This window comes from Sturnira hondurensis, unplaced genomic scaffold (assembly GCF_014824575.4).
Source record: "Sturnira hondurensis isolate 20B ecotype Veracruz unplaced genomic scaffold, ASM1482457v3 Scaffold0004136, whole genome shotgun sequence".
In the NCBI taxonomy this organism is placed as follows: Eukaryota; Metazoa; Chordata; class Mammalia; order Chiroptera; family Phyllostomidae; genus Sturnira; species Sturnira hondurensis.
Window position 1 is genome coordinate 41,302,742 of NW_028076767.1, and position 25,686 is coordinate 41,328,427.

A 25,686-nucleotide genomic window follows, 5' to 3' on the forward strand; every position below is an offset into this window, starting at 1 on the left:
GTGACCCAAAAAACAGAAGAAAATTAAAACAACAGAAACAGACCCAGAAATTACAGAGATAATGAAGCCCGCAGACCAAGATGCTAAAACAGCTATTTTAAATATGCTGAATATTTAAGGACTTCAAGGACTTAAATAAAAACATGAAGACAATGAATAAAATAATAGGAGATATATAAAAAACATGTAGAAATGAAAACTACAATAATAGAAGTGAAAATGTCACTAGGTGAGATTAACAGCAGGTTAGATAATGTAGAAAAAAATATCAGTTAACTTTAGGACACAACAGTAGAAATTATGCATTGTAAATGTAGAAACTACAAGCTTTCCTCTGAATGTGCATGAAACTTAAATGTTTTCAGTGGCAGTTACATACAGATTCATTATAGCATGTTTACTATTTGGATAGAAAGTTTTGAGTAAAAAATCTACCTATTTATCATATCAAATATCAGATATCATATCATATTCTCATAGATATAGGTATGCTGGGAACCTGCATGGTTTACTGGTTCCAAACCAGTGTTTGTTTCTCAGAATAGCACAGGTGGCCCTAGCTGTGCCTACAAAATATGTGTATCTCAGAGGTCAGTCTCTCACAGGTGACTTCTGGACCCAAAGCCTGAGACAGCAGACAACCCAATCCCAGGCTGGAACTCTGGGCAGGGAGCAGGGCAGCAGTTTGCACACTGTAATCTTGGTAAGGAGCTCAGTTCCTGCTCCCCAAATGGGTCTTTCACCTAGACACCTATATTCTCATAAATGTTAAAATTAGCCTCTAAAGCTTATATCTGGTCCCCACTCACCTTCCCTCCACACCCCCCACCCCACACTATGACAGAGAGAGAAAGAGGGCTGCGAGGGAAGCAGACATCTCAAATCCTGCTAACACTATGTGTTCTCTCCTCACATTTGCTACCTAGTGATTTCCTCTTCTTACGTCCGAACTTAGCTATATATGTCTTTAATGTTTAAATATTTTGTTCAGCATTTCTAGAGTTTGGGAGTGGAAAGTGGAAATTCTTAATCTGCTCCATTTGTCTTTTTGACCAGGTCTCGTTATAACTTTTGTAAACAAGTAACCAATAATTATATTATCAAAGATAAATGAAAGAAGCAACAACTGTAGTCCAAGAACTCTGTTTTCATGTTCCAATGAACTTTGAGAAGAAAAGCAATCCTCATTTGGATTTAAGAACATTAGTAAGAACTTCAAAAAGGGTCTGAGAATTATAAATTCAAACTTGTCCTTGAAAAAAGAGTCATTACCTTCTCATAATTATACAGCCCTTCAGTCATCTTAAAAAATAGCTTATAATATCACAATGTTTATAGTTTAAATAAAACTATATCTTTACTAAGAATAATTTCTCAAAAACACTTTGATCATACCCATATTATTGCCATGCAAAATATAATTTTTCATTTTGATATTATTTAAATTATTACCTTTGTGTTTATTGAGAAGTCTGTAGCCTTCACAGTATCTGCCTGGTGAAACCATCATCTTGGCTGTGTTGATGTAAGAGTATGTTGCCGCAAAATCAAACTCCTTTGTACCATCCCACCAACCTTTCTGTTTAGCATAGTTTCTCATGTCTGGGTGTTCCCGATCAATCTTCGTTGTTATTGAAAGCTGATTAGAAATATTCCGAACTCCCTCTGTTTTCAAGGAAGAGGTAAAGGGAGAAGAAAAGTGATATTTAACATAATGTAGCTATCTGTACATTATGATTCTTAATCACTATTTAAATGTGAACATAGATTTCTAAATTTTGTATCATAGGCATCTATTACATATTCAAAAAGATGAATGAATTGCTTTTTAAATTAAACTTCTTTATTTTGCTATAGATCCACACGCAGTTTTAAGAAGTAATAGAAAGACCTTGTACATACTTTACCAAGTTTCTTCCAATGGTAACTCCTTGTATAATATCACAAACAAAATATTGGTGTTGGGATAGTTAAGATGTAGAATATTTTTATCACCACAAGGATCACTCAGGTTGCCATTTTATAGCTGCACTCACTTGGCTTCCACCCCAAGCGCCTTAAGAAACTCAGGCAACCACTAATCTGTCATGCATTTCTACCACTGTCATTTAAGTATGTTATATAAATAGAATCATGCAGTATATAACCTTTTGGCTTTTTTCATTCAGTATAATTCTCTACAGATTCATTCAGGTTATTACACGTGTCAGCAGTTCATTACTTGTTACTGCTGAGTAGTATTCTACAGTGTGTAAGTACAACAGCTTGTTTAGCCATTCACAAGTTAAAGGGCATCTGAGTTGCTTCCAGTTTTGGGCCATCATGGAAAAAGCTGCTATACATATTCATGTACAGATTCTTGTGAGAATGTAAGCTTTTATTTCTCTGGACAAATGCACAATACTGCAATTGCAAGGTTTTATGGTGGTGGCACGTTTAGTTTTTTGAAAAACTGCCCAACTATTATCCAGAGTAGCTGTACATTGTTACAGCTCCTGAATCAGTGATCCAGTGTCCACATTCTTACAAGCATTTGGTGCTGTCATTTTTTATCTTAACCATTCTGAGAGAAGTATATTGATACCTTATTGTGATTTTAGTTTGCTTTTCCCTAGTGGTTAATGATGCTGACCCCTCACTTTGCAGAACGATGCCCAGCCAGCTCCAGTCAGAGTTGGGCCTATCTTTTTCAGAAGAATACATTTATTCATTTCTCTTGCATGTGGCACACTTCATAAAACAAAAAGTGCTAATGACACAAGCAGGGCAATTATCATAATAAGAAAAATACTCTAAATTCAATTAAATGTATTTTTTACTGTTGTATTAGTAAACACACATGCAAAAATATAAAACATCCACCAAAACTGGCAACATTTGTGAAAAATAACATCCAAATCCTCCAAAGCTCAAGGCTACCTTCATGAGGCCTTTCTGAACGCCTCTGGCTCACGAGCACTTTTACTTCTCCAAATGTTTACAGCATCTGTGTGTCTGTATCATTTTCGCATCATTGAATATTTTTATATGTGTATCTTATCTCCCTTGTAAAACCATGAGACCCAGGAGGCACGTACACAAGAAGTATGTGATCGTGCCTCAGCGCAAGACTGTACTCTAGTGAAAGGACTGAACTAAGAGTTCAGATGGAAAGATTGAAGTTCTAAGGCTTTCACCCACTGCCTTGAGTAATTCACTTCACATATACAGATTTTCTCACTTGAAAAATAAGAGGAATATATGATCACAAAGAAACCATGGAAAACAAAGCAAAGAATTCTAAAATAATCCAATTGTGTATTTTACTCTTATACCAACTACCAATTTTTGTATGTTCTACTATTGTACCAACATACGGTTTCCAACCACTAAGCCCACAAACATCCATCCCCACCCAACACCACCCCCCTTTCTTACTGCCATCCCCACACGTGATGAAATTGTACACTTCAGCCCAAAGTTAAAAAGAGAAAGAAATGGTAAGGAATTATTAAAAACTGGGAAAGCACTATAAGACAGCCAACAGCTACTGTATAGAAAATATATACAGGTTTTAAAAACTCATATTTAAGATATGAAAAAGAGATAATGCCTCCTTTTCAAAAAAGCTCTTTATGGTGCTCTCAGTGTATGTTCTTTAAAATTTTTTCACTTCCCCTGTAGTTCAACCTTCAGTACACCAAACTACAAATCTCGGAAGACAATTATATGCAATGTCTGCAATTAAGGGGGTATTTATTAATTGTAAAACAAATGATGAAAAGTCGTCCATACCTTGTACTTTTTCTGCTGCCCAGTACTTCCCTGCAGTCTCCAGAATCCAGGCCTCATTCCTATCAGCTATCAGGAAGCTGTTGTGATAGCTAAAAGCCATACCACCCTCCGAACAATTTCCACCCTGGCCGTATTTTTCTAATAAATCAACAATGACATCAAGGGCTTTCTCGGCTGTATCAGCTCTTTCAAGGCCAAGTCTAAAATAAAAATATTAAAGTTCTCAGAATAAAAATAAATTCCCATTATTTTGCTTAAATAGTTTCATGCATATGAGATTTTGTGCCTACATTCAAAATAGATACTTCTTCAAGTTAACAGATAAACTAACATCCAACTTCAAAACTTCTCCTCCTGAAGTCAATTTGCAACTGAAAACAAAGATTGTGGAGTCAAATAGGCCAATGTCAAGTTCCAACTCGGTACTTTATCGTCAAGTTACTTCACCTCTGACCCTCAGGTAGCCTCTCCCAATCAATGATATTTGAAAGTCTTTACATTGCATGCCAGTACTTTACAGCATTTCCCACACAAACTATAAAGTATCAAAGTCCAAGAAAAAAGAAAAAGTAGAAAAATGAAATATGTAAAAGTTACACCAAAATTTAAAATTTAGACAAGTTCTAAAGTGCAAAAAATATAACAGAAAAATAACCTGACAAGGTCCATGCCCAGCAGTGCCTCTTCATCCGAAACGTCTTCTCTTCCCCAGACAGCTTCATTCCCAATGCAAACTCCATGCTCATTGGCTCCCATTTCTGCTCCCCACAACCAAGCTGGGCGACTGAGAACAACAGCATATGTTTCAGGAACTTGATCAATTTCTATGTAAGTACACTGTAAAGAAAGTCATAGCAACAACCATAAAACCAAAAAATAAAAATTGTCAAAGTCTGGAATCTTCAAAATCAACCAGAAAGCATAACCATTATGAAAGAAATGAGTGATCATAACTAAATTGAAAATTTCGATAATAAAGTCATTACCCACAAAACATACTCAGAATTGCTCCTGAAGCATTTATTCAAGTCATATATTTGCTAAGCATCTCCTATTATAAAGCAGTCTGCTAAAAGATGAAATCAGACACAGATCTTACTTTTAAGAAACTAAGACTTGTACACTAAGATACAACAAAACATAAAGTACAAGGGCCATGAAGAAAAGGCAGATGAACAGAAGGTCAGGAGAGAGATGGTTTCTAATTGTGAAATTTTGAAACATTTTATAAAGGATGATATATGTGAGTTGAAGCTTAAGGAAGCAGTTCTCAATCTCAGTGCCCAGTATTGCTTGGTTAGTGGTATCAGTTCCACATGGTACCCCTTAAACATAGGGTATTGTCACAGAAGCCCATCCATCTGGTATGTCCAGAGCAGTGAAAAGAATGAGAACCACTGGTTTATAGGATAGGCTATATTTAAATATAAAGAGACAAAAGTGGAAAGGGACCTAAGATGAACAAGCAGTCACAACCAAAGAAAAACTGACCTAGTACACAGAAAACATCTAGTATTTAATATATTAGAATACCAATGAAATCTAAAAAATATGTTAGCAATTAAAGTACAATATAAAACTTTTATTTCCACGTTAAGTGGAACTTTAATTTGAAAATTTAAAGAATCCTTTAGTTCTACCAAATGGCTACATAAAATTCATGTTGATATTGTTTCAACTGGGCCCAATAAAAATTTTATTCCCAGATAATAAAACTGTGATTCCAGAAACTGGAATGACTTTTCCTATTCTACACCAATCAGAATCCTTTTTGTCCACCAAACCCCAGCTGAAACCCCAGACTCCTGGTGAAGCCTTCCTTCACCCCTAATATGAATTAATCACTCCTTCTGTGCTGCTGTCACAGCTTGCTGCTCTTAAATTTCAAATTTAGACCATTACACTTTATAATGGCATTAGTTGCAATTCCTCTACTAAACTCTAAGCTTGACTGCAGGTCTTTAAACCCTGCTCTATTTAACACATTCACATATAGTAAGTATTCAAATATTTGATCAAAGAATTAACTATTATTATTATTATTATTGTTATTTTATCTTCCTCCAAATCATAAAAGGCTAGAGTCTACTTCTGATTAAAATTATTTTTCAAATTTAGATTCTTGAATTTGTAACTTTTATAATATCTGCAAAGTAGCTAACTAACAATAGAAAAAACTTTATGATATTTTTAAAGAAGCATATTCCTAACAAAATATGTATTTCACCTACCTTAAGATGCCCTCTCAGGTTATCGTGCACTGCTGCAGGGAAATAAACTACCTCTTGTACTTCATCGCAGAGTCGATCTGAATTTTTCCCAAAAATAATCCTATTTTCAACTGTTGCTGGAGGTAATGCCACGAAAGTGTCACAGGAACAAGGTTCCATTTTCTAACTGAAAATCATATAATAGATTCAAAATAAAAAGAGAAAAGCATTTTTAAGTGTATACAAAGCAAAAAGTTAACTTCATGACCAAGGGATATTATTACCATACTAATAAAAGCTGTTAGTTGATGTTTTGGACTTCATATACTGTAGTACAAAAATCAGTAAGAAAATGACTTAGGAATGAATCTTGTAGTTCAACAATCAAAAGAAAATGGGCCTAGCCAGGTAGCTCAGCTGGTTAGAGCACTGTCCTAAAAGGCCAAGGTTGTCCATAGGATCCCCTGTCAGGACACACACAAGAATCAACCAATGAATGCATAAATAAGTGGAACAACAAATGAATAAACTGATGTCTCTCTCCTTTTCCCTCTCTCTAAAATCAATTAAAAACTTCTTTAAAAAGTTAAAAAGGAAATGGCATTGACAAGTACCTTCTTCTAATCTATTTATAGGTCAAACGTACCCTGTAAGATCTTTTTCTCCTGAAGTCTTCCCTGATTCACCCTTGACTATTTCCATATTTGGGGATCCCTATACCTAGTTCTACTGTTGTCAAGACCGTATTTTACTATATTTATGTACATATATGAGTCCTTAGTGGACTAGGAGATCCTCAAGGGCTGAGATTATGTCTTATTAACTTTGTATTTTCATCACTGGAACTTACAGAAAAGTCCCAGTATTGTGTACCCACTATTTCCTCAAAAAGGAGAAAGGGGTCTCCTTTGAGAAGGAGTTTCCTTTGAGCTGGAGAAGAATACACAGATTATAATACTAGTAAGACTGACACTTTGAAACTGACTCACTGAATCAGACAAATACAAAGAGATGTCAATAAAATTTCAAATTTCCATGAGGAATTTCTCATCCATAACTTGTAAACCCTGTTTGAAGAATTTAATATCAAGATTATGTGCTCAAGACTGACCATGGCCAGAGGAGAGGGGGGAGGGTGATAAGGGTGGAAAGAAGGGAAAGGGACTAGTCAAGGAACATGTATGAGTGACCCATGGACATGGACAACTGGGTAGGGATTTCCTGTGGAGGGTGGCCCTGAGCAGAGGAGGGCAAAGGGGGGAAAAAGGGGTCAATGGTAACAGAATAACAATAAAATATTTTTAAAAGAAAAAGATTATGTGTTCATTTGTAATTCTGACAAACCTTAAATCCTAAATTTTATAACACTTAAGTGTCTCATAGTTTTTACTGTGCTTCCAGAATGAACACATTGTTTTACAGTTTTCTTCCTTTATCGTATAATGCCCAAAACTTAAAAATAGTTTTATGCAGATAACTTAAAACAAAATTAAAATCTAATAAATGTTTCATTAGAAAGAAGACAAAATGATTCAAATAGGAAAGAACTTAAGCCTGAAACTCCTAAGAGTTTTTCTCTTTTTCTCAATAATGGAAACAGAGAGGTCACAATTGCTTCTGTTCTTTTGTGTGTGTGTATTTCAACCTTTATTTTTTGGATAGCCTTCTATTTGTGTTCCAAAGCAGGTTATTTATTCTCTCTCTGGCTCCTGCCTCACTGGTAATTATCTCACAGGGCTGTTATGAGAACTTAAAAAGACATGTGTAAAGTGTTTTGCATTACACAGACTATAGAAGACACTCGAATGAAAGCTATTGTTATCATTTGGCAGCTGCGTAAATTTCTTACAAAAAGCATTACACCACACACACTCAATAGTTGACTGATGGATCTCCTGCAGCAGCCATGTCAACTCAAAACCTTGCAGTCTCAGGGCCATAAATTGCACTAGGTGATCTGATCTCTCCAACGGGTCGTAGGGGAAGCAAAGGAAACACGCAGCCGATTAGGAAGGCACCCAAGTCCATTTCGGAGGGGAAGCCTTGAGAGCGTTTACTAACACCTACTGTGCATGTATCATTCAACAAACGTCTATTGAACATCTTCCTGCACCAGGCACCGTACAGCTGGCAACAAAACGGACAGCCCTCGCACTTGTAGAGCTGACATTGTATTTTAATGCTTTATCACCAATTGGCTTTCAGAAACATCTTCACAAACGTGCTACACATTGCGAGAATTACTACTTTCATAACACAGATGAGAAAATCGGTGCAGAACACTTTATGTAACTCGAGTCAGAGTTCACAGGGTAAAGAGCTCGAACTTAAAACACCTCTTGCAAAAGAGCCGACGCCCGGGCCGCACACTGCACGCAATTCGGGTAGTTCAAACGGCAGCCGGCGCAGCAGCGACCCGGAACCCCTCCCAGAGCCCCTTGGTCGGATCGCGCTGCACTTCCCGTTTCCCTACCTCAACTACGCACACCCCTCCCCAGTGCGCGCACCTCACCTGCGCACCTCACCTGGTCTCAACGCAACCCTAAGTGAAGAGGGAAAAAAGCGAACATTGGCTTGTCGGAAGCTGTTACCTTTGAGCCGGAAGTCCTCAGTGCACCGAATACGCAGTTCCGGTTAGGCGGCAGAGTTTGTTTACGTTGCTCTCAGATCTAGTGGTGGTTTTCTCTATATTATTCTCCAAGATGGGGAAATCCTTCGCCAATTTCATGTGCAAGAAGGACTTTCATCCCGCGTCCAAATCCAATATCAAAAAAGTGAGTATGGGGAGCTGGGGAGGGTGCTGGCCGTTTGACTGGGTTCCCAAAGGGTGCTGGAAATGAGAGTATTGGTGTCCCTAGGATCCCTGAGTTAGTCGCCTCTTCTCCAGGCCTGAAGCTCTAGTCTTCTCGCACTTTCTCCCACACTGAGAAACTCGTTGACGAAACTGGTCCTCGACGTTTATTCTGCCTCAGCCCGGAAACAGGCGGTCCCGGTCTGCTCCGTCGGTTCCGTCCGCGAGATTTTAAGTCCCTAAGATAGGAAAACTGGTAGTAGGGATTCCTCATTACTTCCCTCAGCAGATTCTGGGTTAGCCTTTTCGAATCCCAAGGATCACTGTTTCGGGGCGCTGCTGTTGTGTACAGGCTAAAACTTCCTATTTATTTAATATAAGGTAAATCTCAGAACGGAAATAAAAGCACCCCCTTGCTTCCTCTTCTTATTCTACCCGATAATATAGCACCTTTCTGATGACCTCTTTAGTTTGGCTTTTTAAGCGATGAATTTATGTCTACTAGGTTCGGTAAAGAAAAATTGTGCTCAATACTGTAGACGTGAAAAGCGGAAGTGAAGCAGGAAGAGTCTGAGCATTGGAACCGGACCTGGGTTCTAGTTATTAGGGCACAGTCACTTTTAGTCCTGATACCTTGCACAAAATAGTTAATATCCCTCATTCCTGTCTCCAAGATTATAAATTAAGGATGATCAGTATCAGCTTAACTGGTGAAATTGATATGAGGATTAAATGAGATGGTTTAATAAACGGTTTTAAGTGATGGTTTGCGCAATCAGCTTCTGATTATATTGGCTGCCTCAGGCTTACTATATTTCATAAGCTTACACAGGACATTATGTTTGAAGCCCACTAACCATAACAGTTTTTAACCTAGAATGAGTTACTTATTTCCTTAAGTAGTAATAAGTGGCATTTTAAAATAGCTTTGAAGAGATAATGATCAACATTGATTCTATGGCATGCCTGTGAGGCTTTCTGTGAGGTTTTTCTACTTCTCCTAATTTAAAAAAATTTTTGTGTCTTCGTACCTCAGTTATTTCAGGGTGTTCACTCTGCAGGGGTGTCCAACTCACGTCTTACAGGCTACACGCGGCCCAGGATGGCTATGAATATGGCCCAACACAAAAACATATTTACTTAAAACATTATGAGGTTTTTTATTTGTTTGTTTTTGTTAGTGTTTATGTATTTAATGTGTGGCCCAAGACAACTCTTCTTCTTCCATTGTGGCTCAGAGATGCCAGAAGGTCGGACACCCCTGGTTAGATACAGGGCTTTGAAACAATACACCACCTAACACTGTGCCCACCTCGTGGGTGGGTGCTCAGTAAAATGTTAGTTGCCCCTACACGTGTACTTATTCTTAGCCTGCTCCCAAAATATAGGTGTTACCCAAGGTTTCATTCTTGGCTTATGTCTTGCTTACTCTGTATGTTTTCCCAAGCAGTCGTGTCCAATTTTGTGGTTTTAACTACCCCTTCTTCGCTCATGACTCTCAAAGCTACAGCCTCAGGTCTCTCCCTCTAGCTCGAGACACCTCAGAAACAATTATATGCTACACAGTTTCATCTTGATACCCCGCCTGCATCTCAAACTCAACGTATCTGAAATGGAACTTACCTTTCATCCAAATCTGCTCTTTTTTTTACTTACTGTCTCAGATGAGTAGTAAATATACAGTGTCTGGCACAAATAACACCCCCTTTTTATTACAAAATCATAAAAATGTAATTCTGTAACATAACAATGTCACACTCAAACACACCATATGACATTTTAGGGGACATGTTCAAATTAAAACTCTAAATTTTTACACCCATATTATTACCCTACCAACCACACTCAGGCAGGTGTTACTTCGGCTGGACCCTGTAGGTGGGATACTATGGGTGGGATGAGAGAGACCTGAGTCAAGAGGCTCTTTCCCCTGCCTCTGTTCTTGCCTCATTCACAAGACATGAATGAAAGTGAGAGACATATGTATAGTGGAAATGAGTTAGCAAGTTCATTTATGAAACAGGAGCACAAAGCTGCAGGCACGCACCCATAAAGTTGTTAGTAGCTTATTCTGTACACTTGAGCCAAAGGCTACAAGTGAATACGCTGGCTATTAGGGTTCTGCTGTTATACAACTTAGCTGGCTTCTAGGTTCCCATTTCCTTCCCCCACTTTGGGAATAATGTACAGCTACGAAGGCCTTCTTTCCTGGCTAGTAAAGGCTTTTTGTCTTAGTGAAATTGTTGCAGAGGTCCCTTTCCCAGCATAGGCCCCCTTCTTACTCCTGTATAATTCCTGCTTGTGATGTTCAGAACGCCTGGCAACCTTAGTGAGATTGTTACAGAAGCCCCTTCTCTCAGCACAGTCTCAAGGATTCTCCCCTTCTCCTGCTCTATTTCTCTTGTAATGCTTGGGACACCTGGCCATCTTATCAAACCGAGCTCAGGACTACTGAGTTAATTGATGAGACTTGTTTTCCTTTTGCTTCTAGCCTCCTGTATTAAGTTCTTTGTTAGATTGTAGTGGTGAGGGCCCTGCCTTTGTTTCCCCTATGGCTGCTGGTTCCTAGTTGCTACCTAACAATAACAGTCACCCAGAATAGCAAGATTCCTCCCTTTCCCATCACCCTTTTTATCTAGATAGCTAATAAATTCTATTGGTATTTAAATATCCCAAATATCTCTTGAATCCTTACCTCCTCTTTGTCACTACTGCCTATGTCTTAGCTTAGACTCACTCTCTTTCGTATGGACTGTTACGTATTCTAACTGGGTTTTCTGCCTCCCAGTCTTGACCCTTCTCAAATCTGTTCTCTATATAGCTATCAGAATCACTATTTTATTTAGCACCTTAACTGAGATATAACCTTCACCACTCACTCCAAAACCCATATCTGTTAGCAGTTCTTCCCAATTTGTCTTTTTTTTTTTTAAGATTTTATTTATTTATTTATTTTTAGAGGGGAAGGAGAGAGGGAGAGAAACATCAATGTATGGTTGCCTTTTGTGCGTCCCCTGCTGGTAGTTAGCCTGCAAGGAACCGGCCTGCAACCCAGGCATGTGCCCTGACTGGGAATCAAACCGTGATCGTCTGGTTCACAGGCCCGCCCTCAATCCGCTGAGCTATGCCAGCCAGGGCCCAATTTGTCTTTAACCCTCCCTCCTCTTCAGACTTAGGAACCACTGATCTGCTTTCTGTTTCTGTCAATTTGCTGTTCTGGACATTGCATATAAATAATAAAATATGTGGTCTTTCATGAAGTACTGGCTTATTTTGCTTAGTGTAATGTTTTCAAAATTTATCCATGTTCAGTGTATCAGTACTACGTTTCTTTTTATTGCTGAATATTCTGTTGTGTGTATATAGCACATTTTATTTGTTCATCATTTGATGACTATTTGGGTTGTTTCCATGGAGTACACTTTTTAAAGAACAAATCTGATCTCTTCCCTCTTCTTACTAAAATATCACAGGATTAAGTCCAAGTAATCTGGCTCCAGTTTACTTTTCCTTCTTCTCCCTCTACTGCCATTCTCCCACTGCAGATTTTATATTCTGGCAATATCAAACTACTTAATTCTGGTTTTATGTCTTTGGGCCCTCGACTGAGTTGTTCCTTCTACCAATAATATCTTACCCTATTGTTCCCTTGGCAAAATTTTGATGCTGTTTAAAACCTTGTTTAACATGTATGAAGTTACTTGTATACAGGGCTATTTATTGCGGCAGAGTTTTTAATAGCAAAAGACTGGAAATTTCTTAAATGCCCACTAGTAGAGCAAGAGATTGGTTAAATAAATGATGCTGTAGCCACACAATAGAGCGATCGGCAGCTCTCTGCCTCCTGCCCCAAATACAAGAAGGCTTTTTGTTTAGTGATCTGTGAATGATCTCCACAGTGTAGAATTATGTACATGTTTTCTGTGTGGATATATGTGTGTGTATGCAATATACATTACTGATATACGAAGAGAGAAAAGAAATGTGTGTATGTTTTACTACATAGGGTGGGGCAAAAGTAGGTTCACATTTGTTCGTATGGAAAATACAGTAATTAAATAACAGTAGAAGTATAAACTCTGTGTTTTGTGTACTCAAAACTGTAAACCTACTCCTGGCCCACCCTATATGTTCTTTTCTGTATATGTGTAGTACAACAGCTTTGAAAGGACACACACACACACAAGAAATAGATAATATTGGCAGCTGTGAATATAGTTACTTAATTTTTAAAAATAAATACCTTTTTAAAACCCAGAGTTTCTGTCAAGTATTCTATTATACTAGCCTTCCATCATGTTCCCTAAAGTTAGTTAATCTCTGTCTTGCTTTATTTTCTTATGTCATATGTATTTCTATTATCCAAATATTACACTTTATTGTTATTTATACAATTCACACCTTTTATTTTTATTACAAATAGCTTAAAAGTACAGGAAAGTTACTGTGATTTTCTGTTAGCAGATTTCTTAGTATTTGAAGGCAAGAATATGTTTTATTACTTTTTATTCCAGTCTGTGATAAATACTCAATATGTATTTAAGCTCTTGAGCAAGTGAAGTGAGTAAAATAACTTTATAAAAGCTAAAGCAAATAGGTGGTAGTTACTCTGTTAGAAGTAATATGTAATTCATTAGAATATTATTAATGTTATTCTGCCAAGCATTTCTCTGTTATGACAGTTTGTATTTTAAGCTACAGTGAAAATTCCAAACAGGTGCCCTTTATTGCCTATCCCAAGTGTAGGTTTTTCTTCTATTATACCATTACATTGGAAAGTACAAAGTCAGTGGAAGAAACTTCAGGGACTTAGACCAAAATAAATTTCTGGTGTATTCTGTCTGTAGAGGGTTCTCTTTTCATTTCAATAGCTGCTTTTATCTCCATATTAATCTTTCTTGTTCTCATCTCAACTGTGTCCCCACAGAGCCTTCCTGTCTCAGCACTGCCAAAGTACTAACAACTGCCCTTTGTTTTTCTTCTGAAATTGAGCAATGGCAGTCTTGTCCCACACCCTTCTCTTCACACTCATCTGGACACAGTTAATAATTATAATTTTATCAATATAAGTGTTTGTCCTACACTTGACCTTCTTAAAACTTGGCATGTTTGGAGAAAAAATTTTGAGTTGTTTTTGTTGAATGGTTGTCAAATACTTTGTCCTTCATGCTAAAGGTGGTAGGAAGACTTTTAAACCTGGAAGTAACATGATTAAATATCCTTACGTAAGTTGTGTGGGCTGTTTATCTTCACCACATTTATAGTTTTGAGAATTTCATTTAGGGACACATTCAGCCTCTGCTGTTGGTGCTTTTGAAATATCTGATATACCTCTTATCTCTTTGTTTCCTCTTTGTCTTCTTCCCTTTTTTCTACAACTCTTTTTCCTTTTCCTTGTCCTCCATTTGTCCTCTCTTCAGGTGTCAGTGACACCCATTTGTACCCATGGGCACTCTTTGACCCTACTGGTTGTACCCTGTGTGTTTTCTAGTCTAGACTTATTACATGTAGAGAGATGGTGGTTCTCCTCTCTGATGTAACACATTCAGTCTCTGTCCCTCTCTGACAGGGACTGAATGCAAAAATCTGTTGTATTACAGGTGCTCAGAGTGGTTCTCAAGTTTCACATTTGTGCTGAAAAGTATAGCTCTTTTGAATGGTTGGCTTGAGGGAATTGTACAAAAGCACAGATCAGGCTTCAACTGATATTTTGTGATGGTGTCACTATGACCAAAATGAATTATGTTATGGACTATATACAATAGCGTTTTATGTTTTATAAAGAAAGGCAAATTTCCCATTTAATTTGAAGTTTTCACTTCATTAGGTATGGATGGCAGAACAGAAAATATCGTATGATAAGAAGAAGCAAGAAGAATTAATGCAGCAGTATCTTAAAGAACAAGAATCGTATGATAATAGGTAAGAAATTCCACTATGCTAGTGATTTTAGAATAATCAATTGCATGAGAATGATCCCTAACTGACTCATACAAGGTCTGTCCAGAAAGTATCCCGCCATGTACTATGGGAAAAACACATTTATTGAAGAAGATACAAGAAACATAGTACGACGATAATATCTCAGTCCCCCTGAAAGCAAGCACTTTGGGAGGACCTTACACAGTCTCCCAGAATCTCTTCCATTGTTCAAAACTCTCTGCAGAGTCCTTTGTTGGAATTGCCACTAGGTACACTGTCGTATTTTCCTGGATCTCATTAATCATCTGAAACCTCTTCTCTTTCAAAGGTTATTTAAGTTTGGGGAAAAGCCAGAAGTCACAGGGTACCAAATCTGGGCTTTGGGGGATGGTGGGAGAGACAGAGTCACCTTGGTGATTTGATGTTGTATCAAAAAACTCTGCTTGAGATGTGATGCATGAGCAGGTGTCTTGTTGTGATGAAGCTGACAATTGCCAGTTGCCCTTAACAGCATCCATTTGGGTCTTATTGCATCTCTCAACCAACAAACAAAGAACTTTGAGGTGGTACTCTTTATTAATTGTTGGGTCTGGAGGGGCATACCCAGATGGACAACACCTTCCCAATGAAAAAACATAGTTAATACAGTCTTGATCTGTATTAACTCGAATATTCCTTCACAGAAACTATTCAGATGATTGAGACTGGGCCTTCATTTCCAGATCATAGCCATAGACCCACAATTCATCTGCATTTATGACCTTGAGGAAATCTGGTTCACTGGTAGCATTTGAATGAAGTTATTATCAACTGCAGCACAATGTTCCTTCTGCTCTGGTTGTAACAGATTTGGCCACAAGACATTTTATGCCAAGATCCTGTGTCAAAATCTTGGACACGGTATTTTGGAATCCCCAGATCAGCTGCTAGTTCTCACACTGTAAGTCGCCGGTACACGGTCCACATTCTCAGGGGTTCTGCATATTGCAGGCCTTCCATCATGTGGATCACTTTCAATAGATTCTCGACCATCTTTGAAGCATTTATGCCACACTTTTATTTGTACTTCACTCATTGCATTGTACCTGAAAGCTTTCTCAATCATCTGAATAGTTTCTGTGAAGGAATATTCGAGTGTAACGCATAATTTCGTCAGATTCGTTTCTCTGCTTGCTTAGTCATTTTGAATGTGACGGCCACACAGTACACATGCTCACGGAATGGGTTCTTCTACCCCCACTGACTAGTACATTGAAGTCCTCATTGTTCACGCATGTGCATTCCAGTCCACTCTCCTTGGCTGCCAGCTTACATCGATGTTGCACAGACTGTTCTCAATATATTAACAATGGCTGGACTTCTAGATAGACCTCATATATTAAATTAGCCATTTTGAATGGAATGTCTTAATGATAGGATTCTATTCCCCTTGAACTATCTTTACTCATATTTGTAGATGACCACTTACTTATAATTTACATAAAATATATTTATGTGACTCGACATATAGTATGTGATCAAGTTCCAACTTACACAAAGCTAAGAAGAACAAGAAAAGTCTATACTCAAATTCCTGAGACCTCTTACAAAGATATTTCTTTAAAATACACTGAAATGAAAACATGCAAGGACAACTTCAAGAAGTAAAGTGAAGTGTCTTTGGTTGACCTGTATGTCATTGTTCTGTTAGTGGCAGAATCCGTGCTGGAGTTCTTCATTGGTTTGTTACAGCAAAGTACCTACCCTTTAGCTGTTGTCATTTTATACGTGTATTTGCAAGTCTAACTCTGAGGCTGGATTCTCTTGGTTAATCAAGCAAGTGAATGGTGGTGCTTCAGTTATCTGGATCACACTCTCACTTCTACTCTGTCCTGCTTTTTATCAAAATACAAAACTTAAGCAAAGTAGCACTAAACTATTACTACTAAATACTCTCTTTAAAGTATATTGTGTATTGAGAGCAAAACTTAAAAAATAAAACTTTTAGTTCATTTGAGTACTTTTTACACTATTTTTATTTAATCTGGTTAACTTTTATTGAGTACCTACTTTATGCAAGACAATAAATGGTATTGTAAGGGCCTATAAAAGTATGATAACATAATTCCTCTCTAGCCTCAAAAAAACCTGGAAAGGGATGGATGTGGTTTTCAGTGTTGAATATCATAACCGATATATCAAAAAGGCACTGCTTTAAAACTATGGCATGCTAATATAGGACAGTAATTCCATGTGAGCTATAACAAGGTAAGACTTCAAGAAAAAGGTGACATTTAAGCTGAACTGTAAAGAGTAATGAGGATTTATATTAGTCCTTCTCAGCTGAGGACCATTTTTGCTCCACAGGGACATGTGGCAATGTTTGGATGCATTTTTGATTTTCACAACTCAGACTGGGTGCTACCAGCATCTAGTAGGTAGGAACGAGGGATGCTGAAAAACAGCTTACAATGCGCAGGACAGCCCCACTCAACCAAGAGTGACCTAGTCCAATATGTCAGTAGTACCACTGTTGAGAAGCCCTTATTTACATGTGGTAAAAACTTGTTCAATATCAGCACAGTGGGAAGGTAGAGAGGGCGTTCAGGAAACAGTCAACGTTTGAGTTAGACCAATAAAGAGAGAGCATAGATGGGAGACTAGGTTTGTGACAGATCATAGTGTGTTTATTCTTTATCCTTAAAAAAGTTACTTTTTTGCCTTGGTGATTAATAAATATTGAAGCTGTTTCTCCTGGAACTTCTGCCCATTAACTTTGCCATTTATTGGTGAATCTCACCTGCATCAGTTAATACTGTGGTTTTCTAACAGTGATTATCTATTTCTCTTGTTCCTGCTACGTTTTTTCACTTGAATTCCTTTGGAAAGAAAAATTTTCCCTGTTTCTCCTTTCCTTATTTATTTAGTCATTTATTTTTGTTAGTGTGGACTCATAGATATTTCAGATGTCATCAAATGAGTAGAGTAAAGTTTTGGGACTTTATTTCTGACAAAAATACCTTCATTCCCTTTGGGGTTTTAGAGGTTGGGGGTACAGTTATTCTGTTTTTCATCCTACATAAAATTGTTAACCTTATGTCTTTTTATGCAGATTGCTTATGGGAGATGAACGTGTAAAGAATGGCCTTAACTTCATGTATGAGGCCCCACCAGGAGCTAAAAAAGGTACTCACCTTATTTCTTTTTTTTTTTAGTTTTGATATGTTTGCAACTAAAGTTTAAGAGCTGTTGTGACAAGCATTTTTTAAAGTGAGTTAATAGGGGTGACCCTGGTTACCAAAATTGTACAGGTTTTAGGTGCACAGTTCTACAACATAGCATCTGTTCACTGTATTGTGTGTTCACCACCCAAGTCAAGTCCCTGTCTATTGCCATTTATCTCCCCATACCCTCCTCCATCTCCCTTCCACCCCTCTTACCCCATTAGTCACCACACTGTTGTCAGCACCCATGAGTTCGTTCTCATTTTTTTTCCTTTTTGCTCGGTCCCTCCAACCCCATACCAGCCCACTCGTGCCCTGACCTTTTTGCCTGCTCTCCACCTAGGAGTCTGTCTCTGTTTTGCTTGTTCATTTTGTTCATTGGATTCCACTTGCAAGTGAAATCATATGATATTTGTCCTTCTCTGACTGGCTTATTTCACTTGGCATAATGTTCTCCAGGTCCATCCATGTTGTTGCAAAGGGTAAAATTCCCTTCTTTTTTATAACCGAGTAGTATTCCATTGTGTAAATGTACCACAGCATCTTTATCCATTCATCAACTGATGGACGTGTGGGCTACTTCCAGATATTGGCTATTATAAATAACCCTGCAGTGAACATAGGGGTGTATATATTCTTTCAAATTAGTGTTTTAAGTTTCTTCAGATAAATTCCCAGAAGTAAAATTGCTGAGTCATAAGGCAGTTCCATTTATAATTCTTTGAGGTAACTAAACATGACAGACATTTTTTAAGTTGCTCTTTATCTTTTAAAGTTGCTGGTGTTTTAAAAAATTGCCATTGTTTTATAAAAATAACCTTTAAAAGTGCTATAATCACTAGAATAAATACTAAAAATATTTGTCTAACATAGTAATATTTCATGACTTGTCCTTTGGGGAGGAAAAATAAAGTCTCAACATCAACAGAAATGCATTACTTTTTTATAATTTTTGTATATATTTTACTCTGTACTGAATGAACTTGGAAACAGAAGGCATAATATTCACTGTCAATGGATAATATAAAAGTTTAAAAATTAGGAATTACACGCTTATTGAATATGATCTCTTATTTAATATTGTATCTTATCCTTCAGTGATTTGAATTCTATCTTGTGAAGGAAAAGTTAAACCAATAGATTCTTACATGTTACAATTAAATAATCATGATATCATAGTATAGTATATGGTAGACTTTTATGAGGTTTTTAACTTGATCTTCCTTTTTTCCCCATATTTTTGATATGCAATCAAGAAAACAAAGAGGTAAAGCACTATATTCTTGAATTTACTTGCAGTAGATTGTAATTTTATGAAAAAATTGAAAGACTTTTTAATGAATGTTTTTAGAAAGAAGAAACAGAAGGAGAGACTGAATACAAATTTGAATGGCAGAAAGGAGCCCCACGAGAAAAGTAAGAACTGATTTTTCTTTTAAGATAAAATATATGTGATTAATTTTATCTGCTATCCTCCCTGGCCATGTGGCTCAGTTGGTTAGAATGTCATCTGTAGACCAAAAGGTTGCAGGTTTGATTCGTGGTCAGGACATATGCCTGGGTTGGGGGTTCTATCCCTTGTCAGGGCACATGTGAAAAGAGTTGTTTCTCCCCCTCTTTCTCTCCTACCCTTCCCCTCTCTCTAAAATCAATAAGCATATCTTTGGGTGAAAATTAAAAAAATTTTTATCTGATGTCCTATCTTGTGTTGTCTTTTCATTCACTAATGAAAGCATCTAGACTTCCAGTCAAGGTGGAGGCATAGGTAAACACCACTCACCTCCGTACACAACCACAGCAAAAATTACAACTAAACTATAAAACATCTGTCACCCAAAGTTGTCAAAAATCAAGCTGTATGGTAGTCTGACAACCAAGGAATTAAAGATGTCACATTCATCCATATGGGTGGAAGGGGCAGGGATGTGGAACGGGTGGTCCCACTTCCATGTGTGGTAGATAAGAATTGAGAGGGAACCTTGGGAATGAGGGATCCTAGCCCCACACTAGACCACCCAGCCCAGGGTTCCAGTGCCAGGAATGTAAGCCCCCGTAACTTCTGGCTGTAAAAGTCAGTAGTGGTTGAGGTAGCAGAAGAAACTGCAGAGTTCTCAGGCATCTCTTCTATGGAGCCCACAGTGGACGTAGGCAGACTCCCTCAGAGCTCCAGCACCAGAGCAGCAGTTTGAAGGGTACCAGGGACGTGGGGAGAAACTGAAGTGTCTGCCATTAGGGTGAGCGGAGGTAGACAGCTCCATCCCAGAAAAAAATTCCAGAGGCCAGGCAGCAGCCACTGTCCCTTTTCTGAGCCCACCCCCACACAGAGCCACAGAGCAGCAACACCGTATTAGAGACTCCATCAACCCAGTTCATACCGTGCCCTGGCAATTACCTAAGGCTCCACCCCATCCAACTTACTGGTGTACTTTCTACAGTGGGCTGCTTTACTAAGACGGAGTCAAAGCAGCTCTACCTAATACATAAAAATGAACACAAGGGAGGCTGTCAAAATGAGGAGACAAAGAAACATGGTCCAAATGAAAGAACAGAACAAAACTGCAGGAAAAAAAGTAAACAAAATAAAGATAAGCTATCAGATGCAGAGTTCAAAACACTGGTTATTAGGATGCTCAAGGAACTCGCAGGCACTTCAACAGCATAAAAAAGACCCAGGCAGAAATGAAGGTTACAGTAAGTGAAATAAAAATTTACAGGGAATCACAGTGGAGTGGATGAAGCTGAGAATCAAATAGATGATTTGGAACAGAAGGAAGGAAAAAAACATTAAATCAGAAAAACAAAAAGAAAAAAAAGGAGTCCAAAAACACAAGGATAGGCTAAGGCACCTCTGGGACAACTTCAAACATACCAACATTCGAATCATTGGGATGCCAGAAGGAGAAAAGAGCAAGAAATGGAAAACGTATTTGAAAAGTAATGAAAGAAAACTTCCTTAACTTGGTGAAAGAAATAGACATACAAGTGCAGGAAGCACACTGAGTCCCAAACAAGATGGACACAAAGAGGACCACACCAAGACACATCATAATTAAAATGCCAAAGTTTAAAGATTAAGAATCTTAAAAGCAGCAAGAGAAAAGCTGAGTTACCTACAAAGGAATTCCAGTAAGACTGTCAGCTGATTTCTCAAAAGAAACCTTGCAGGCAAGAAGGGGCTCAAAAGAAGTATTTGAAGTCATGAAAGGCAAGGACCTACATCCAAGATTACTCTATCCAGCAAAGCTTTCATTTAGAATGGAAGGGCAGATAAAGTGCTGCTCAGACAATGTAAAGCTAAAGGAGTTCATCATCACTTAACAGTTATTACAGGAAATGTTAAAGGGACTTACTTAAGAAAAAGAAGATCAAAACTGAATATTAAAATGGCAACAAATTCACAACTATCAGCAACTGAATTTAAAAACAGAACAGAAAGAGAATCGTAGATACAGAGATCATTTGGAGGGTTATCAACTGGGAGGGGGAAGGAGGAGAATAGGGGAAATGTGAAAGGATTAAGCAATATTAACTGGTAGGTGAAGAATAGATGGGGATGTTAAGAACAGTATAGGAAATGGGATTGCCAGAAGGAATGGGGGTTACTGGGTGGAAGGGGGGGGAAGGGGAAAGTTGGGACAAATGTAAAAACATAATAAAATATATTTTTACAAAAAGACATCTAATATTAAAGTATTTTCAGTGATTTGTTTTAACACAATTTGATATAGTATTAGGGGTTTTTTTCATTTTTAAAAATTATACTCATTAAACTGGACACTTAATAACTAAATAGTATTTGGAAATACTTAATAATTTTTAATTCTATATATTTATTATAGTTACACATTTTGTAATGTACCTAGAACTATAAAACTGTTTTAGAATAACTAAAACAGAATAAGAATAACTGCTGTTTATTAAGTTATTCTTAATATTGTGTCTGTACATTTTTCTCTACTTAATAGATATGCCAAAGATGACATGAACATCCGAGATCAGCCCTTTGGTATTCAGGCAAGTGACACATATTTTACTCTGTAAGGATAATTTTTATTTAATAAGTACTTCTTTTATATTACTGTCCAAAAGGTATTTAAGATGCAGAGGGGCACTGTGGTTTCTATTTGTACCCGATAATAGGAGGACTAGGGGAGAAAATGTTAAATGTAATAAACACTTTGTTGAAAGAGAAATCAAAGTTTTGTAGTAAAGTTTATAATGAAAATGGTTTCTGCAGTTCTCAGAGAATTTGGAGAATCAGCTCAAGGTCCAGAGAAGATGCAAAACTATTTGATTTGAACTGGGACAAGCCATCTTCAGAGGGCTGTATCCTCAATACACACATTTGTTGGAACACTGCCACACTCCCTTACTGATTGTCTTGTGGTTGCTGTCCTGCTACAGTGGCTGTTGAGTAGTTGCAGCAGAGACCTCTGAGTCATAAAGCTGAAAATATTTACTACCTAGCCCTTTATGAAAAGTGTGCCAAACCTTGGTTCAAGAAATTGAAATTTCAAAGGAAACTTTTTAAAATTCGAGAATTTAAGATTAAGCCATAGGAGAATTCTGTTTTGGAATTTTACTATTTCTTTTTGGATGACATTATTTTATTGCCATAAGAGTCAGAAAGAAATAGATAGAATTTAGCTTAGCTTTTAGGCAGAATTTATAGTAAAAGGTTTTTTGTATTTGTATTAAATTATAAAATACGGTTATGAAGTCTCTTTCTCTGGAAATCTTTTAAAAGTTAGAATAATTTAATGTAAATTCTGTCAGGGAGTGGAAGTTGAACATTGGTTAGACTCTTAGTATTTTAATAACCAAAATCACGTTCACTCTTTCCCAGGTTCGAAATGTGAGGTGCATTAAGTGTCACAAATGGGGTCATGTCAACACAGACCGAGAATGTCCTTTGTTTGGTCTTTCGGGAATCAATGCAAGTTCAGTTCCTACTGATGGCTCAGGTAGGCACTAGATTTAATTTATTTGTTTGTTTTAAAGTATATATTGAGGACAAATAAGGAAAGATAAAATAACATTTTTCTCTAATCTCTCTGGGTATTGTTTTGTTCTGGTCGGGTTGGATTGGGTTTTTTGGACTAAGGCATATTCCCAAAATATAGTCAATGGGAAACTCTAATCATATGTTTTGAATTTGAAAGGCAGTATCTCAGAATTAAACTTAATATTTCTAGCCAAGGGCGCCTATGCAAGATATATTAAACATAGTTTATCAGGCTACTAACCTAAATATAGCAGGAAGAAATGGTTACTTCTCACTTTTATGTCCTCAGTTATAAAAGTAGATTGATCTAGAAGCCTCAGAAATCACCTCTCTTTAGTTCAGAGATAAAATAAAAATTGAGTTTTAAAAGGTGTTAACTAGCCCTGGGTGATGTGGCTCAGTGGATTGAGTGCCAGCCTGTGAACTGATAGGTAACTGGTTTGATTTCCAGTCAAGGGTACATGCCTGGGTTGTGGGCCAGGTCCCCAGTTGAAGGCAAGTGAGAGGCAACCAATCCATGTATCTCATTCTTTCTCCCTTTTCCTGTCTCTAAAAGTAAATAAATAAAATCTATTTTAAAAAGAATATATTAAAAAATAAGTAAATAAAAGATGTTAACTATGTTAAAATTGGTGTTTAGTTGAAAATTATTTACCTTCCTGCTTATTATTATCTACTTAAGAAAAGTTGTTTTAATTTGGTTTGTATTATTTGGGTTCTTTTTATAAAAAATGTTAAAACTGGCCCTGACTGGGGTAGCTCAGTGGATTGAGCATGGGCCTGTGAACCACATGATCGAGGTTCGATTCCCAGTCAGGGCACATGCCTGGGTTGCAAGCCAGTTCCCAGCAGGGGACTCACAAGAGGCAACCACACATTGATATTTCTCTCCTTCTCTCCTTCCCTTCCTCTCTAAAGATAAATAAATAAAAATAACAAAATTAGCCCTGGCTGGTGTAGCTCAGTGGATTGAGCACGGGCCTGTGAACCAGATGATCGCGGTTCAGTTCCCAGTCAGGGCACATGCCTGGGTTGCGGGCCAGTTCCCGGCAGGGGCTAGTTCCCAGCAGGGGATGCACAAGAAGCAACCATACATTGGTATTTGTCTTCTTCTCTCCTTCCCTTCCCCTCTAAAAATAAATAAAATGTTTTTTAAAATTTAAAAATATTAAAACTGGTAAGTTTTAAGTTAAATTTATCAGTACCTTGTTAGTATATTATTGAGACAGCCACACTAGTACAACCATAACTCATGATAAAGTATAGTAGAAATAACCCACTTAACCCTGAAACATTACACAAGTCATTTCGCTTTTATCAGCTTCAACTCTTCATTGTAAAATAAGGATTTGAGCCCTAGCTGGGCATCTCAGCTTGTTACAGCATCGTCCCAATATGCCAAGGTTATGGATTCCATCCCTGGTCGGGGCACATACAAGAAGCAACCAATGAATGTGTGGATAGATGAAACAATAAATCAATGTTTCTCTGTTTCGCCCTTGCTTTCTCTCTAAAATCAATAAATAAAAAAATTTAAATAAGGATTCAATAGTATAACTCTAGGGGTTTTCAGCATTTTGAAGCAGCTATAAAACCTTTTTTTCTGTCTAATTTTTTAAAAGATACCTAATATGAAACCGAGTATATAGAACATGTAAAGGCAGAGCTGCTCTATTTAAGCAAATGCTCTGAGCATGAGCCCAATCCTCAGCTCATCTGGGCCTCTGTTGCACCTCTTTATACTCCCTGTATCATCCACTGCCGCCTCTGAGCTCAAGACTCACCCCCCCAGTCGGCATAGGACTTTCAGCCTCTCTTCTGTAGCTAGAGATCCTGCTTCCTTCCAGCAAGCCAAACGCAAGCTGTAGGATTCAAGATGCCAGTTCTCTTATTAGGAGTTTTAAAAATTTGATCCATCATCAAGTTTGACACTGTTTCTTTAATGGTGTTACAGATGTCAGAATAGGTAGAGGAAGTACACAAATAGAATTAGATTGAGTTTTTTAAATCCTTACTGCTCTAAAAAATAGAAGCCACATTTTAAGTAGGAGAAAACTGTTTACTCAGTGGTGAGAGAATATGGATAGAGACCTTGGTCTGACAACCTCTGACAAAAAGAACATCCCACGGATGCCGCAGTTCAGGTATCTTCCAGCCCACATACTATGCTCCTTGCTCCCCTGACCCTACCCAATTGGTTAAAGACGGGTGAGAGGCCTCAAAGAAATAAAGCCCCAAAAGAAATAGGGGTGGATTAGGTCATATATGAAGAACCCATTGGCTCACATGTTTCTGACCACTAATTTTACTTACTGGAGTCTGTTACTACACATGAAAGTTATATTCTGTTTTCTGGAAGGGATTGTGTCTTTCTGGTCTTTTCCTTCACTCTGATGTTGTGGTGCCCTTTTATTGGCATGAGTCCTCTGTTGGCTAAGGGTGGGCAGGGGGTTCCTTGGCCTCATCTTTGATCCTGCTCTGAGAGAATGAGTAAGATAGACTCCAGACTTAGCTCTTTACTTAGTAATTGACTAGACCTACTTTCTCTTGAGTCTATATTAGAAAGTCTCCTACAACAACCAAAACAACTTGTGCTATTTAGTTAACCTAGTTTTGAACTTAGTATTGAAAACAGTGAAATCAGATATAATGAAGCTGGATTGGCTCTTTTTCAGCTCTCCATTTATACTTATTAACCTTACAGTAATTCAGTCATTCATTTTGTGCGGTTGGAGTTTTTGGACCCCACTTATGGTGGGGTTTTACTGTATTCTTCAGTTG

General features: G+C 37.6%; 2 protein-coding genes across 6 annotated transcripts in view; one reads left to right on the forward strand and one right to left on the reverse strand.

Annotated features, from left to right (window-relative positions):
• SCRN3 (secernin 3) overlaps positions 1–8,651 on the reverse strand; it is a 34,141-nt gene extending 25,490 nt beyond the window's left edge. The window contains exons 1-5 of one of the 5 annotated variants that reach the window (XM_037044426.1): positions 8,510–8,595; positions 6,006–6,171; positions 4,430–4,611; positions 3,775–3,974; positions 1,453–1,665 (exon numbers count right to left, since the gene is read on the reverse strand). In XM_037044426.1, the coding sequence (XP_036900321.1) occupies positions 1,453–1,665; positions 3,775–3,974; positions 4,430–4,611; positions 6,006–6,164 (754 nt within the window). In that variant the 5' untranslated portion in view covers positions 6,165–6,171; positions 8,510–8,595. Of the gene's footprint in view, positions 1–1,452; positions 1,666–3,774; positions 3,975–4,429; positions 4,612–6,005; positions 6,172–8,457 lie in introns of those variants that run through there. The other 4 variants (XM_037044429.1, XM_037044428.1, XM_037044427.1 and 1 more) reach the window with 4 other exon arrangements.
• Positions 8,635–25,686, forward strand: part of CIRSR (corepressor of RBPJ and splicing regulator) — a 46,558-nt gene continuing 29,506 nt past the window's right edge. The window contains exons 1-7 of the mRNA XM_037044425.1: positions 8,635–8,758; positions 14,603–14,697; positions 17,789–17,862; positions 19,157–19,167; positions 19,252–19,316; positions 21,866–21,914; positions 22,747–22,864. Of these exons, the coding sequence (XP_036900320.1) occupies positions 8,687–8,758; positions 14,603–14,697; positions 17,789–17,862; positions 19,157–19,167; positions 19,252–19,316; positions 21,866–21,914; positions 22,747–22,864 (484 nt within the window). The 5' untranslated portion in view covers positions 8,635–8,686. The remainder of the gene's footprint in view (positions 8,759–14,602; positions 14,698–17,788; positions 17,863–19,156; positions 19,168–19,251; positions 19,317–21,865; positions 21,915–22,746; positions 22,865–25,686) is intronic.